Raw genomic sequence first — 17,929 nt, 5'->3', positions numbered from 1 at the left:
TTCAAAGGCATAGGTTTGACCACAGTACCTCCTGCTGATTTTTTGACATACCAACAATTGACCTGGACGTGCCCAGATTTGCACACTGGAAACATATTGGGTGGACCCCTCCTGGTTTATCCCGTGGTTTCCTTCTTTTAAAAGTTGGAGACTGGTCGGGTTTTCCTTCCCTGCTCTCCTTTTCTCTCAAGCCCATTTCTGCTTCATCTGCACCCTGCTATCTCTCCCTAGCTTGACCCAAATTTATTTGGAGTTAGAGATTTGTGTATTAATTTATAGTCATTGGCCATTCTAGCTGCTTCCCTTACTCTTGTGACTTTTTGTTCTTCAGTGTGGGTTCTTATACCACTTGGGGTAGTATAAATTCTTCCAGCAACATCACTTCTCTAAAATTTTCATATGAGGATTCTAGCTTGAGAGATCATATCCAGCAATCAAAAGTCATATGTTTAATTCTTTCAAATTCAAGGTAAATCTGTGCGGGTCTTTTCCAGGTGTGTTGGAATCTCTGTCTATATACTTCGGGTACCAGCTCATATGCATTTAGAATTGCAATTTCAGTTTGTTCAGAATTTGAGGAACTTTCTTCTGAAACAGGGAAAAAGCTTCACGAGCCCTACCCACAAACCCACCTCGTAAGAGGAGAGTCCAAAATTATTTCAGTCATTTTAGCCTGGTAGCTATTTTCCCAAATGAGATAAAATATTACTCAGCTGCCTCCTCATTAAATTTTGGCACTAGCCTTGAGTGACTCAGCACATCAAAGTTTTGCTCGGAATTGGAAATAAGGTTTGAGTGACTGGCAGCATTTTCATTTTGGGTTTGCAGTCTCTTTAACACAAACCTTTTGCTGCTTCCTCCCTTTGCATCTCCCTTTCTTCTTTTTCCTTCTGAAATTGCATTTCTCTTTCCTCTTTTTCCTTCTGAAATTGCATCTCTTCTCTTTTCATTTGTAACTGGATTCTAGCTGGAGTTATTTTTTCAGACTAATTCTAGGCTTTCTTCTTCTAGTTTGGGGTAAGTTTAAAATGGTTGGCTAGACTTTTCACCAGTTAAGGTTTCTTTGCTTTTTGTCTGATAGTGATTCCCACCTCTGTCACTGAGCTTTAAAAATCTTCAACACTTGATTTGTTTAACTTGTCATTGGACATCTCTCCCTGCTGTACAAACTCCTTAGAATTAAACGTGACCATCTCTTTTGTTTCTAGCACCATAGAGAAAAAAACAGAAGAATACAAGAAAACCTGTTTGTTTATTTTTCCACAATTTTACAGGTCAATCTTTTCCCATTTTCCAAATTTCTCATTTGTCTGGCATTTCAGATCATAGCTTGAGCACTCAATTACTCAGTTAACACCACGTGGTGTGACCTGGGTGGTTTCCACTATTCAACTCCCAACCTGACCACAGCAAATTATTTGTATTAGAGTTTAGCCCCTTGATGTTTTATTTTTCAAATAAACAAACAGCAACAGGTTTTCTTGTAGGTTTTAAGAACAGAAAGTTAATTGTTTATTGACCAATATGCCTTATCCCGAAATTGTCGCAACCATATCCACTTGTGCATTCGCTTACACACTCACACACTCACACACAAACAACATGCACAGGAAGAGACAGATAGAGAAGGGAAAAAGGAAGATGACATTTAGTGCGGGAGAAGGTCACGATAAACCTGTTGAATTTTCTTGGAAATCAAGTTCTCAATGGATGCAGGCCTGAGATGAGTGTAGAATTTTCTCTTGAGTGACAATTCAATTGAAGATGGTGGGTTACATCTAGCTGGCACTGCTGTATAATGTGGATGTCGGATTCTGCAGCAGGACAGGTGCTTTTTCTAGCTTGGCCAGAACACAAGTTGTTGGGATGTTGCTTCTTGCTCTCTCTCTTTTTTTGAGGTAAAGCTGTTGTCCCTCACATCCTGTTAGGAGACACTCTGGTCTCTTCCCCATGTTGATCACACAATGTCCCAGGATGTGGCTACTTCACACCTCCTTTGTTTCAGAGGAAGGCATTCAATTTTGGAATGTTTTAGGATAGGTGTAGGATGGATTCAATTGACTGCTCTTTGCTTTGAAGATTTATCATTTGTCTTTGTCAGACGGTTTGAATACACAAAAGGCCAATCCCTTTTTCTTTGGTGGTCATTTTGGACCATTGTTCGCTTTTTAAAATAAAGGTTCATTTTTTGAAGACAAAGTCCATTTTTCATAACTCTTCAGCATTAGTCCATGATTGTCATATCATCACACTTCTAATATGCCTGAGACCTCACATCCCCTGGTTAAGAGCAGCCCTACTGTTTCAAAATGTTGCTCAGTGTTAGAGCAAGGAGGAAGGGATCAAAATGTGTAACCAATGTGTTTGGTAAATCTTCTCTTGTTGATTGCATCTTGCGTTGTGGTTCCATGCGGGATTTTCACTGTTCTGATGTATAATCATACAGAACTAAACTAAACTAAACTAAACTGTGACTGCAATGTTCAGTTATTTAAATAGCTATGACACCACTGGGCCTTTAACTATATTCAGAATATATAATGACATGCTTCTGCTACCTCTTCTCTCAGATGCAATTCAGAAATTGCCTATCAGTTACTGGAGCATGGTCCAGCTATTTGATTTATGCTTCATTTTGTTTTCCTGCAGGATGGAATGGGACACCTGAGAGTCACAGAAAATGGGATTCGGCTGGAAGGAGAGTCAGAGTTTCTTTTCCCATTGTATGCCAAAGAAATTCGCTCCAGAACGGTATGTATTGAGTACAAAGACACTTGCATAGAATTCCAGTGAAGCAAGAATATTTAAGGATTATTAAGGGATGTGAACTTGTGAAATGTTAAGCGTTCCAACAACTTACAAATAATTATTGCTGTTTACTGTCAAAGCTCAACAACAACTTAGCTTTATCTGAGTAAATTTGATGATTTAAGGCTTGCCTTGCAGAGCTTCCTAAGCTGGCAGTGCACATTGGGAATTCTGTCAGGTGGGCAGCATACCTGATTTTATGTCTATTGACGGGGTGGTAATTGGAGGGGACAGAGACGCTGAAGGTGACCTTTGTAATACTCCATGAAATGTATATAAGTTTATAAGCCTGAAAATTACTATTGATGATCTTATCGTACAAAAGTTGAACAGGCTTATATCAAATTCTTCACTCTGCTATTTCACTGGGGGCATTAAGTGTGTTATTGCCTACATTAAAATAGTAAAAAGAGGAATTGGTATAGGAACATAGAAACAGAAGTAAACCATTCAGACTTTTGAGCCTGTTCCACCATTCAATTAGATAATGGTTGATCTGTATTTTAACTCCATCCACCTGCCTTAGCTCTGTAACCCTTAATACACTTGCCTGACAAAAGCTTATCAGTCTCAGTTTTCAAATTTTCAATTGACCAAGCTACAACAACATCTTAGGGGAGAGAGCTCCAGATATGTGAGTTAAACATTCAGACAGTAACACTGACAATAATAACTTCTAGTCCGTAGTTGTAAATTTCATGGGAATTAAGGGAGGGAGTCATGACCCAAGCCCCAAAAAACAGTTTCAGAGGGATACTATATTTATGAAAAAGTCTTTTTATGAAATATTGGTTAGGCTGCTTTATTGGACACAGGGGTCGCAATTTGTAACCTATCTGCACCCAGTCAGATTGTGGTGGGCAACAAACTTCATGTCTACCTCATCTGAATGATTGCAGTGTTGGCCTGAGTGACTTTAGCGCTGCTTTTTAATCCTGAATGCTACCTGTGGCCCTTCCCACTGCAGGAGGGCCCAGAAGCATTGTTTGCAGATGATATGGTACAACCAGCCTGCTCTTCTTAAAGGCAGGATGCATCTTAAAGGGAAGCTGCACAAAAAGATTGTTGCAATGTAAATTATTGCAAAGTAAACAGCAGGGAAGACAGAGGATTCTATAGTAATAGATGCAGTACTGGAGGCATGAGTGGTGCAGGTGGGCAGGAGGAGAGATGCCATAGGTCCACAGGGGGCCAGGAGACCATCAAAGACCACCATTAGAAGAGAATGGGAGCAGGTGGCTGGAAAGGTCAACTCCCAGGGTTTGGCCCCAAGGACCTGGCAGCAGTTCCACACAAAGTCTAATGACCTCATGCAGGTGCTCAACGTCAGTGAATGCATCTTCACATGACATCTCCGACCCACCACCAACTACTGCTCGACCAGTCTCTCATACTGTTCAATGCACCATACACCCACACTCACCTGGCAGCACTTTCTGGCACTCAGAACTTATGCTTAACATCCAGATACTCCACCTCACCCTCACACACCCTACCAATGCTGTCAGCCTCACGCCCTCCTCTGATTGCCTCCATATACCTCCAGCAATTCAGCTAAGGTAGGCACATCACCCAAACATGGTGCTACACAATCACTGTCATTCTTCCTTCTCTTCTGCAGGACAAAGTTGTACACAATAGAAAGGAGCAGAGCAGAATTGGCAGAGGACAAGGACATCTGCATGGTTTTCCGCATTATAAGGCCGGCTGTAACGGGGCCTGTGGCATCCAATGTTGCTAAGAATATCGAGGATGATAGCAAGACCCTGCCTTATTCCCCTTCTCAACTCCCAGCACATCTTCATCTTGCTATCTGGCATGATGAGCAAGCTGCTGATGGTGTGAACCTAGTCATGAAGGTGCTTCCATTACTAATATTTTTTGAGGACTATTGTTTAAAAGATTGTGAAAATTCGTTCATTTGTAAGACTGAGACGATGCCTGGATTTGTTTTTTTTAAAGAGTTACTGGAAGGTCACTTTGTTTTTTTTAAAACACAACACTTATTGGAAGAGACAACTGAATGCTAAAATAAACATAAGGAGCCTTGCTGGTTATTGGATTCGTTTACAAAGAAGTCACATGTCTAGGTTTATGGTTGTCAGGAGTTTTGGCTTTTTGATTTGTCTTGAACTATTTGAATACTCAGTTGGTGTGTGTCCTGCTAAGAGAGAAGCCATCCAACTCAGCCTTTTCCACCTGTTTTGGAAAGTCTTCTGAGAATCCAGTGTGATAGCTGAAACCACTGATGCAGTAATTCTCCCGAAAAGCCTGCAAGACTACTCCTCGACGTCTCCTGAACAGAACTGCTCCAGAAAGATCCCAGTGATAGCAGTCTATGTGCACCTGTACGCCAGACCAAAGGCCATCTGGAACATTCCATATCTTATCTTTTTTCTTCAAGAATTGACAATAACTTGGCCAAAGTATTTTGTTAAAAGTTGATCTCTGCAGAACCAGTTTTTTCATTTTTCTTTTTTTTCCCTTTAACCGGTGTGTGTGTGTGTGTGTGTGTGTGTGTGTGTGTGTGTGTGTGTGTGTGTGTGTGTGTGTGTGTGTGTGTGTGTGTGTGTGTGTGTGTGTGTGTGTGTGTGTGTGTGTGTGTGTGTATTAGGTTATTCTAGAAGGGTATATATTTATACTTGCATATTTCAAACTATGTGTTAATAAGCTTTGCACCTTTATTAAATAAGTCTTGTTTTATAATAAATCAAAAATTTTGTTGTTTATTAAAGAAACCTGGTTGGCAGATTTTGCTATTCTGATACTAATATAAAGTGCATAATTGGCCGTATTGGTAACTGGGTAAAACATTTAAACATACGTTGTGACCAGTGGAGTAGTGGAACTAGAGAAAGACAATGCATTCCTCTAACCTTGGTCGTAGCAGCACAGACATCTTGCTTCCCACCCCATCTCCTTTCCCTCACACCGACCTTCCCCTTCTGAGTTTCTGCTTTCAGACACCCAAGGACTGCTGCCTGCCCAGCCACAGAAACCCTATGAAGAGGAAAGAGAGCAACAGCACAGCACTAATGAAGAGGCCCCATCACTTGATCTGACACTCGCAGCCATCAGTTCAGATACTGGCACTGCACGTACTTTAAAGGCTAGTATAGAGTTGGGATCAGCACATGATCAGAGGATAGTTTGTTTGCCCACTCACAGGAGGGTGATGTGGCAAATTTGTACTGCTGCAGAGGACTCAAATGAGGGCCTCGATGGGGCAGCATACAGGAGTGCACCTTATGGGCATGTATGCGAAAATGCTGGGTGCAATGGCTGGCCTACCAGACAGTCTCCTGTTGCTGTCAGGGAGCAAGGAGGAGTCCAGCTCCAACTTAGCAGAGAGGATGGCGCAGAGCACGCTCTCTCTGTGGCCTCTACTCTACCTCCCTATCGTGCTGCAGACCCAGAAGTACTAGCAGTGCTGCCCCCATACCAGTTGCAGCCTTTCTGTGACAAGGTCACCTACTCCTCTACTAAATAAATGCAGACATGGCTTGGACACTCGTTGCCCAAATTTGAGATCTTGGCGGTTGGGCTGTGTGATGTCAAATAGTGTCAAATCAGAGCCTTCCGACACACACCGGGGCATACCTGCATGCATCTATATCCTGGCAGAACACCACGCAAGAAGTGGCCGGTGGCGCGGGGCCTCCGTAGTGCTGCAAGGCCTCCGTAGTGCTACTACACGTGGCACTTAGCGAGGCAATTTCTGGCTTTTAGTGTTCATTTGTGTACAAACCCACAACACAATGGCCAATGTCATATTCAGACAAATTATTAAATCACTTACAAACATGGAATACTGCAGTGGATTTACACCCAGAGCAGTAACTGGCAGAATGCATACATCATAAATTACAGTGAATGGTGGTACTGGTAGTTGGGCCATTTCAGTGGGCAACAACAGTCACCACATATAGCTTACTTCCCTGAAGAATATTATTGAAAGTTGAGCTTTTACAACAATTTTCATGGTTGTTTATATCTTTTGATTCCTGGTTATGAATTACCAGATTATTGAGTTCAGTTTCACAATTTCATGCTGGCATTTCAACTCATGACCTCCAGCCTCCTGTTCTACTACCATAACCCTAACACTACCATACCTTTAGATTAGCCATTGGCTTGCAGAGCTTTGTAGAGCTGAGTGGTAAGAATCACTGTTGCATTGACAGGTCTGATGCTTCCAAGTTCAATGAGGGAGCTCGGCTGGCAGTACAATCACTGGCAGTGCCATTGACTTGCAGATCCTGCAGAGCTGCCTGGCTCACAGCTAGACTTTGCTGCAGGTGGAACACTTTGTAAATGAGCTGGCATAGTGTTTCTACTGGCAAATACTTTATGCAAGCAGAATTTGGAACTGGAATGTGCAGTGTGCCTCACTGCCCCTCTACCCTATATTGTATGCAAGACTCCAGCAAAGAGGGATAAATATCCATACCCATGTCTCATTAGGGTATGAATTACACCTTCAAGATGTGATGTACAATTGAAAGCTTGCCACACTCATGTTTTTCAATTATATCACCGCAAATCATTGTAACATTATGTAATACATAATCACTGACTAAATCGCTGATTAAAGGCCAGATTGGCCTGCAGGTTGCAAATACATCTGTAAATGTACATGTACCCCTTTAACTTCCAACATTTCAAGGCTATTTTTCTATTTCTACAACAAGGTGACACAGTGAAGACCCTGCTGACCTGCAGAGAGGCCTCCCTGGTGAAGGCACATCTCTGATTTATCCATGTAGCCCAGCAAGGTTTATGGAGCTGCATGCTTGGTAACTGCCAGTCATACCTAGCACAAAGGATGGTTGTTGGATTCCAATTATCTCAGCCTCAGGACATGGCCGCAGGAGTTCCTCAGTGTAGTGTCCTAGGCCCAAAGACTTTCAGCTGCTTCATCAATGACATTCCCTCCATCATAAGGTTAGAAGTGGGAATGTTTCCTGATATTTGCACAGTGTTCAGTCCCATTCGTAATTTCTCAGGTACTGAAGACGTGTCCACCTGCAGCAAGACCTGTACAAAATTGGGCTGAAAAGTGGTAAGTAATATTCATGCCACACAAGTGCCAGTCAATGACCATCTCCACAAGAGAAAATCTAACCATCTCCCCTTCCTATTCAAATGCATTACCATTTCTGAATCCCCCACCATTAACATCCTGGGGGGTGGGGGGGGGGGGGGGGGGGGTGGGGGGTGGGGGGCACCATTAACCAGAAACTTAACTGGACCAGCCATATTAATACTGTGGCTACAAAAGCAGGTCAGAGGCTGGGAATTCTGCAGTGAGTAACTCATCTTCTGACCACCCAAAGCCTGTCCAGCATCTAAAAGACATAAGTCAGGAGAGTGATGGAGAACTCTTCACTTGCCCGGATGAGTGCAGCTGCAACAACACTCAAGAAGCTCAGCGCCATCCAGGACAAAGCAACTCACTTGATTTGCATCCCATCCACCACCTTAAACATTCATTTCCTCCACCACGGGTGCACATTGGCAGCAGTGTTTACCATCTACAAGATGCACTGCAGCAACTCACCAAGCCTCCTTTGACAGCATCTTCCAAACCCATGACCTCTACAATATGGAAGAACAAGGGCAGCAGACACATGAGAACACCACCATCTGCAAGTTCCCCTCCAAGCCACACACCATCCTGACTTGGAACTATATCACTGCTGCTTCACTGTTGCTGGGTCAAAATCCTGGAACTCCCTTCCTAACAGCACTGTGGGTGTACCTACACTACATGGACTTCAGCAGTTCAAGAAAGCAGCTCGCCACCACCTTTCCAAGGGCAATTACAGATGGGCAACATATTCTGGCTTTGCCAGCAATGCTCACATCCCATGAAAGAATAATAAAAACCATGGGGCTGTGGCACCCACCTCAGGTGCAGACAAATCTTTCCTGAAGACAAGAGCAACACCTAATGGTGCTGAAAATGAAATTTACACTCAATTAAACATTACAATGTGAAAACAAAAAAGTCAAAAGAAAGAATAAATAATTGCACAAATTAAATACAAAAAGACATCCAAAATATCAAAAAATGCAATTGTCTGTGAAACAGACTGAAATCAGCAGGAGCTTTAAGAAAAGAAAACCTTGGGCCTTTGACCCTGATGATGGAAGTCCGGCCCTCGAAGAACTGCTGGCCAATCAGATGCAGCAGCTCTTTCACTGAGCAGCACCACCGCAGAGGCAGTGGCTCCTGCTGGAGGAGCACTGACCCAAAGCCCAGAAGCGGCACTGAATCCAGGCCACAGGTAGTTCAGGGCGGAAGGGGTCTCGCAAGCTGAGGGGTGGGGGGGGGGTTCACAGGGTGGGGGGTGCTGTGTAGGGAGGTCGGTAGCAAGGGCAGGGGTTGGCTCTGCCCTTCCCGATGCCAGGTGCCTCGTTCAGGTACTAAGTGCCTTTTAACGAAGGAACACCTCCCCACCCCCGGAACCGAAAAGCAGCCTGCAAGATTTATTGTGCCGTCCTTCCCATGCGGTGTCAGGGCCGCCTGCCGCATGGATAATATTGTGGTGGCGGCAGCAGGATGAGGCCCTTAATTGGGCATTAACTGCCCAGTTAAGGGCCTCAAATTGGCAGTGGAGCAGGAAGGCCGTTCACAGGACTACCACCCCGGACTTAATTTTGGCAAAGGCACGAAGATGGCGGGGACCCGCTCTCTACACCACCAAACCCGCTGCAGGGGAGAGCATAACATTCCCACCCAGAGTTAACCCAGAGCACTGCTTTTGCATTTCCCAGGCAACCCTGGGAAAATTGTAAGTCAATTAATTTAAATCTTTTATTGCTTAATGGGCCTCTCATGCATCATCGTGAGAACCTCCAACAATCCCAGCACAAACCAGCAGTAAAAATTCAGCCTGTGCCATCCTAGGGCAGATTGTCTGAACACCTTCAACCCATGCCAGTCAAATACCTGCAATTCAATTGCAAACTGACTCCTTGCTTTTCTTGTTTATTTGTGGCTTTTTTGTGTTTTCCACACTGAACTGTATCAATGTATCTGTGGTATGGCTTTGTCTTTTTAGGAAGCTAGTCAGGTCATGAATTTTTTTTTCAGGATTCTTTTTAGGATCACTACCTTAGTTATAGCAGTTGTTTCACTGGCTACATATTGTTCAAGAGTCAAAGACTTGTTTTGTGCTCACATAATTTTCCTCTTTATGGTATTGTATTTTTTTCCATCAGTTCAACAGAAAGGAATGCTTTAATGAAAGTTTCCTTGAGTTCACTCTGAGCAGTTACTTGGCAGTTTTCCACCTATCCAACATTGCAAAGTATGCTTCAAACTGCCAGAACTTTATGATAAACTAGAAGCCCTAAATCCAAGTCAATCTGCATTCTCTGTAAAGAGGTCAGTGGAACTGTTTAATCTGCAGGTCATCTATACTTGAATGCAATTTGAATGTGTCACGTGCCAGTTCTTATGCATAGCCACCCTGAAATTATAGTGTGAAGTACTAGCATTCAAATGCTTCATACGTCTGCCTAATGTTCCAGCAGATGGATAAACTTCTTTAAAATAAAGCAACTAAAATAATGAAGACGGCAAGTTCAAATGAAATAATGAAACTGCGAGCTGATATACCCACAGTTTCCACCCAGTGTCCTAGAGGATGGGTTGGATCTTCCTCGTCTTTTATACTGCCCATTGTTAAGTGATCCCAGAATGAGGAGACCTACTGTCCAATCCCCATTTGAAAACAAAGCTGCTGAAATCTCCCTTCAGTAACCATGTGGTCAGTCTGCATTGCATGCTGCATGCTAATTGTATTATAATTATTTGAAAAGGAACCTCCTTCAATTTCATTCCCCTAAGGCCTATGACCAGCCTGTAAAAAAAGACAATGCTGACATATAAGAAGTCTTTCTGGATTTCTAGGCAGTGTTAGGGAGGGGATGGATTATTCAAGGACATTTTGTCGATATTTAACTTGCAGAAACTTGATGCAGACAAATCATTTTAGTTTGAATTTTTGGTGCTTTTTTCTCTCCACCTCACTAAAAGCTCAAATATTATTGCAGATGTTGTGAATTTTAAATTTTTGTACAGTAAACCACAGAAGACAGCACTCTACCATTGCGTGTATTCTTTCAATCCTTATCTCATCGATGCCCTCTCCATGGCAGGACTTAGGTATCTGGCTAATGTTTCCCAGTAGGTTGTGAGCCATTTTCCTCTTAAGAAGGAATTAGAGATTGTGATAACATTCCACTTGCCATTAAGTGGACTACAGTCTATAAATGAGAAAAGTATGTATTTGTGAGAACCAATGTAGAAAACAAGCACATACAAGTCTGTGCTTATTGTTATGTTAGGCTGAGTGAGGGGCACAGTTACCAGTAGTGAATAGTTCAGGAAAATAGCATATAGTATTCAAGATGGAGGGAAAGGTAGCTGGAATTGTCAAATGTGTTACTAATATTAGTTTAGTTCAAAGTGAAAGAACATGCTGGATTCAAGTGGTTATTGGACAAGTATTTAATGGCACAACCCACCATCTGTGAAAGGATGAGGAAAGGTGGGTTGCACATGAATATGGGTTTCCTTATGTCAACATTAGAGTAAAGGGATATGTCAAGGTAAGAAAGCATTCCACGTGAGTGTGCAGCTCCAAGGAGAAAGTCTGTGGCTTTGATTTTAACCCTCTCCTGCCCGTGGAGGGTGTTAAAATATCAGGATTGAGCAACCCAAACCCAATCCAATCATAATTCTGCCCTTTTAAATTTTAACAAACAGAAATCAGGCCATTGATGAGGCTCCAGCAAAAGGTAGGTGGGAGCCTAATGAACATTCTAAACACATGTTCCAATGACATCAGTGCTGCACATTAAATTTAACTGGACATGGGGAGGCTGAGCTGCTGATACGAGGTAGGAGTTGCTTGTTCTATTCCAGAAAGCTTGTTGTTGGAGTATGTGCTGGAGCCAATCTTTACTCAGTCTTGCATTTATTTTACACAGTAAAAGGATTACAAACATACAGCTCCTAATTCAAAACCTCCACCTCTCTCAATAAGTGTTTCCTTATATGTGCTCAAGTAAGACCCTCATTAAAACCCTCCACTTGCATATAATTAAATAATTGGTATACAATTAACATTGCCGACACCTGAAGATTAGTGTAAATTGGCCAGGAGGAGCAGGTGTGCTCCTCCCAGACCTCAGAAGGAAGCCTTCAGCCTCCCTCAGCCCTGATCACTACCTGGAGCCTTTCCCTTCACTCCTAGTCCTGAAAACTGCCTGGAGCCTCCTGCTCCCCAACCCTGATCTCCAGACTCTCCTTCCTCCCAATAATTTGCAAGACACTCTTAACGGTGAAATTCATTTGAAATGTATTCCTCATCTGGGAAGATGGCCTTTTTAACCACAGACACTGTGTTGTCATGTTAAGGCACCTATTCTGCTTGCTGAGAAGGGTGGCCCGCACACCCACAAATGACACATATGCTAGCTGTCATTTCTCTCCGCATAACCTGCAGGATGTGCTCAGAAAACAAAAATGTCTTCCCTTTTCCCAGTGAGCTGGCAGACCCCTAGCTCCTCTCAGCACAACACATATGGAAGAAACAGAATCAGTAATTTGCAGGCAATAGGAAACAGGGGCATGACTTTAAGGACCTGTGTTTGCACATTGATGCTTCTGCTCTAACTAACCCATTTACCTATATTGCTCTGGGAGTATACTCCCACTAAGTAAATGAAGTAAGTAAGTGGAAAGTCTTGGACAATGCAAAATTCACTGAATAAAATGCAGAATTTCAACACCTAGAAGTCTAAAAATGCAAAATACAATTGTACCTCCCCTTCTTTGAGGGATGCTTTGGCTGCATTTAGGACATGCCAGGGAAAAAAATCTGTGATTGTGTATTCTGTATGATTCAATAGAACATTGCATTTAGCCACTGAGTTATATGCCACAAGCACATGATGTAATTTTCCAGGCCATAACATTTAAACTTATGTCATTCTGTGAGATACTTTCACATGATAGCAATTTTTATATGTAGAAATTTCCTAGACAGGATTTAATTTTATCGTCCTTGGGATGTAAGCATCACAGGTAAGGCCAACATTTATTGCCAGCCCTAATTGCCCTGGAAAAGGTGGTGGTGAGCTGCCTCTTGAAGCACTGCAATCCTTGTGGTGTAAGTACACCCACAGTGCTGTTAAGGAGGGAGGTATGGCATGCAGCACTGTACTAAATAAAACATTTTAAATATTTTCTTTTACAACATAGTTAATAATTTTTTAAATAAAAAGGAATTTAATAAATGTATAAAGCATTCAGTTGATGTCATGAATAAATATGGTTTTGAGTTGTTAGAAAATTAAGGATTTTTATTCTAGCTGTTTAACAAGTTAGTCTTTGGGTATTCGTGCAAGTTGCGTCTTTTAGCTTTTTAAAATCTTGCCACATGATACAGTTAACTGCAAGGTACATCTTTTCATGTATACTAGTACCTGAACACTAATGCTAGAAAAAGAAATTGTACAATGAAAAACAAATGTGTGTAGTCTTTCAGTGAAAGATCGGTGGCTCTGAAATGTATTTAATGTATTCATGAAACAATTAAAATCCATTTTGTATTTAGAGTTTTGCAATTATAATTTGAGAGTAATAGACCTCTGGGGTGATTTATATTGATAGATTAAATGTCAGCTTGAAAAGGTTGCTGCGTTAATCGTACAGCACTTTCCAAGTAAATCAGCCTCAGTTTAAACTCTGACTTTTCAAACATGGCACTTAATCCATTAATGCACACAACACTGTAGTCACTCATTCCAAATATACTTTAATACAAGCAGATCTCACATGCCAGTGCTCACCATGCACAGAATCTTATCAACTCTAAAACTCTCAGGCGTTGGGACCATTTCCAGCTCCTGACCCTGCACTGGTCAGTGGTACGCCGACAGGGGGAATCTTACAGGAGGTGACCAACTCTGAGTCTGCCTCCACGTTTGCCATCCAATTAAGAATGGCAGGACGGGGTGAGGTCCTGAGGCAGGAATGCTGGTGAGGGCAGGGGGAGTGCTGCTGAGGGCCAGACTGATGGATCGGCAAGGATGCACTGCAGCTGCCATTAGCGTCTACGGAATGATTGAAAAGTGTAATGCATTTGGCCATCGGAGACATCTGTCTTCACTATTTCAAAGCACAATGGCAAGGCAGACAGCACCTCCAGTCCAGAGTATTTAGAGACTGCAAACACATTGCCCTGTGGGCATCTCCCCCCAGTGCTGCCACTTTCATGAATTGCAAGGGTTTTTATTGTATCCAACAAGCTTCTTTTTTTGCAGCCAAGTATGAGGGAGTTGGACAACAGCATTAATTCAGTTTACAGTGTCCTGCTCTTGTTTTCAGCCCCAAATAGAGACACTGCCCTTTAATGTAGCTCTAGCTTTAAAGCCTTGAAGATGTTTTCAGTCTGCAATTGTGAGCAATTAACTCACTTTTCTGCCTCCACCACAATTCTGTCTTTAATGGTGAACTGCAGACCTTTATGAGCTTTGGAAAGTGGAAAATTAAACACACCATCAGACCATGCCTCAAGCTACAAATTGCTAGACAGATTTATTGAACATTGAACAGGTAAATGAATCGAATTTTACATTAATTACTTACTACTCTTCTCAGCACTTTTCCTACACAAGGGGAATCTTTTTCTGGGTTTAACACCTGAATAGATCTGGAAAAATGCATGCTTATGCAGAGGAACAATGAGCAGAAATCCTTCCCCTTCACCTCCCGTCACACACCACCCCAAGTTCTGCATTGTGAAAGCACTGAAGCTTGAACTTCCTACATGAATTTTCAGATAGCTGTCCCTGTCTGTGCCTGAAGAGAGCACAGCAATGTAAATGGATACAAATGAATGTTCAACAGCTCTGCATTCAGATTCCTGCTTTAGCTGCAGCTGCAGCTCAGGAGTTGTTGGTTGGCATCCTTCCATCTATGAAAGATGATGGACATGCAGCAAACAACCCATTTAGGTGGGGTGTCTTCTCTCGGTGCACCTTAGCTGATGGCTGTGAAGGCCAATCCTTGAGAGGCAGGTTCTGCCACAAATGATACACGTGAAGCTGCCAAGTGACACTGTGAGTTGTTGTTTTTGATGTTGGTGCCTGTTGTGGAGCAGGCTTGATGGGCCATATGGTCTACTCCTGCTCCAATGTGTGTTCTTGTGACTCCTTCCATGTCTGCAGGGAAGGTGAAGGTCAGGAGCATGGAGAAGAAGATGCCAAACGGAGTGAGTGCTAGGACACAACCCTGTTTCATTCCATTCTCCACTCTGAAACTGCCAGAATTGGAGCAATCAAACTGTGCAGTGCAGTGCATGTTGTCATGGAAGGAGTGGATGAGACTGAGGAGCTTCGGGGCACAGCCGATTTTCACCAAAATCTTATAGAGCTGTGCTCTGCTGGCAGTAGCTCAGGAGTAAACTGCTTCTAAATAAAACAGGCTGTAGCTTCCAAAACTGCCATTGAGGTGTGCTGTGTCTTAAAGGGACAGGCTGCTCTTGCGACAAAAGACCTTTATTATTGTCATTTTGAATAAGGAAAATGATTTTCCAGTTTCAGAAATTATTGTAGAATTTTATAAATATTTTTCACTCACTATTTCGTACATTGGCCCCTCTCAAAAGAAACCCACCCCCTCCCTTTTTGAAGAATGTTTATTTGGAAGTAGAACAGGAACAACAACCGCAAGCACCCATGATAGCTGCTGAGAATATTCAGTTGACCCTCTCCAGAGTCTCTTCCACATTTCCATACAATATTTCCATTCCACTCCATTCCATTCCCTTGTCAAGAGAATCCTTCCAGTCAAATCTACAGGGGCCTCCTATTCCCAAATCTTCAGTGTACAAGCCCACTCTCATCTTTCCCTGTTGATTGTCAGTAAAAGGCACAAATAGATTGAGTGTCAACAGTGATTTGAATATAGTCCTTATGTGACTGTTTGCTCCTTATCACCACTTATCATGGTAATGTTGTGAGAGCATGGTTACCTATCCTATTGCACCTTCGAAGTAAACCACCCACTGAAGGAAGAGTGGCAGAGGTGGCTAAGTTGTGTTTTTAGAACATGGTACTGGGAACGAGGTAGAAGCTGTTGTCACATGAGTCTCTGGAAGCCTGAGGAGTCCTGTAAAGACTCAACAAAGGTAAAGTGACAAAAAGGAACTTAGAATGGTCATACTAAAATGGCAAGTGTTTCATACATTTCTCGTGCTCATGGAAATGTTATCCAAGAGTCCTTCTGATAGGATGTCATGTTGCACTGTTCTAAAAGGAGCTTTAGGAATCTTATCAGGATTTACTCACCACCTGCAACCTCCTTAACTTGGTGCCCTTGGTGGAGATCACCTAGTCCTCATGAGAAATGTATGGTGCCTTAAGGGCACTGTCTCCTCTTTTTTTCTCCTTCTTGGGATGTGAGCATCCCTGGCAAGGCCAGCATTTATTGTCCATCCCTAATTTCCCTTGAGTAGGCAGTTGTGAGCATTCTACAATTGAGTGGCTTGCTCGGCCATTTCAGTTAAAAGTCAACCACATTTGTGTGGGTCTGGAGTCACATGTAGACCAGAGTGGGTAAGGATGACAGATTTCCTCCCCTGAAAGACATTAGTGAACCAGATGCATTTCAATGACAATATTGTAGTTTCATTATCATTATTAACAAGACTAGCATTTTATTTCAGATTTATTAATTAATTGAACTTAAATTCTCCTAGCTGCTGCAGTGGGATTTGAACTCATGTCTCCGGAGCATTAGTCCAGCCTCGGGATAACTAGTCCAGTAACATTAGCACAATGATACTATCCCCCTTATTGGAACGTTCTGTTTCTGATTCTCCTGTGAGAAATTAAACAGGGATCAGGGTTATAACATACTGACAAGTAACTTCAAAGAAGCCCATGTCGGAAGTGGGGTGTGATAAGAGAGAAAGGTATTTCATGTAGGTGAGAAGACATTCCTTCAATCTCAGGAGCCTTTTGCAGTGGAAATTAATGATGGTGAAAGAAGATTTAAAAGAATGAATTTCCTCAGGCTTTCAAGATGCACACAAAGTGATTGTGAGGGGCAGAATATACTGAGCTGCATACCACAATCTATCTTTTCCCTGGTGAGAAGTATAGTTACAAAGCATCCTATCTTATCCCTTCTGACCAGATCAGTGAATTTCTTCTGGAACTGCATTCATATGCATTAAAGGTGCAGCCAGAGTTCAGTTCTTTCACTGTTGTCACATATTCTGTCCAGTTACTTTTGATATTTTTCTGCCTGATGGAGGGTCCACCAGTGCCCTCCAACTCACCACAGCTTTTGGCAGCAACTCTTTGCTGTCCTCATCAAACTGTGGAGCCCTTTCCTTGCTCAAATTGTTGCCATCTTATCCTATCAGAAGTATAGAAAAACATTATCAGGGAGTGCAACTTCACAAACAGCAAGAGCAAACATATTGCAGTGAAGTCGTGAAGATAGTGGAAACATTTTAAACAAAAACTTCAGTAAATTTACATTTATTGCATTCTACAATATCAGGAGCTGACAAGTCACTTCCCTTCTTACATGAAACTCAAGGCCAGTCAAAACCAAATATTCTGCAGTTGCATCCTGTTTCTCAAGCCTCTTTTATCAGCCTCAGGCCTTAAAGACCTGAAGTGTGCTCAAACATCCTGTCAGTAGCACCCATCTGCCCCACTGTATGTGTCCACAGTTAGTCCTCAATATACAGCTGAGGGACAGCAGGAAGTTCTGGTGCTTTTTCATATTCCCAGATGCAGCACATTTCTGGTGTGCTGCACTCACATTACCCCTGATCAGCAGCTACCCAGGAAAATTGGCCCTATAGTTCCTTATGTCTTACATGGCACTTTGTTACCACAGAGTCCTGGTCTGCTCTTCAGAATGACTGGTAATTTGTTGCAGTGGAGCTTTGGATGCAGTTTCAAATTCCTTTGATGATATCCCAGAACAAAAGAAATTAAAACATGTATTTACTCAGCTCACATAGAGCTGCCAATCAAACCTATACATCAAAGTGTTCTACAGGATGTCAAAACAAAGAAC

General features: G+C 42.5%; 1 protein-coding gene across 5 annotated transcripts in view; it reads left to right on the top strand.

Annotated features, from left to right (window-relative positions):
* sgcg (sarcoglycan, gamma) overlaps nt 1-17,929 on the top strand; it is a 702,223-nt gene that overhangs the window by 406,660 nt on the left and 277,634 nt on the right. For all 5 annotated transcript variants that reach the window (XM_068033637.1, XM_068033635.1, XM_068033636.1 and 2 more), the window contains one exon: nt 2,650-2,751. In XM_068033637.1, the coding sequence (XP_067889738.1) occupies nt 2,650-2,751 (102 nt within the window). The remainder of the gene's footprint in view (nt 1-2,649; nt 2,752-17,929) is intronic.

This window comes from Heterodontus francisci, chromosome 6, assembly GCF_036365525.1.
Source record: "Heterodontus francisci isolate sHetFra1 chromosome 6, sHetFra1.hap1, whole genome shotgun sequence".
Lineage (NCBI taxonomy): Eukaryota > Metazoa > Chordata > Chondrichthyes > Heterodontiformes > Heterodontidae > Heterodontus > Heterodontus francisci.
The sequence above is the reverse complement of the archived record's forward strand: the minus strand, read 5'-3'. Positions and strand labels throughout refer to the sequence as shown.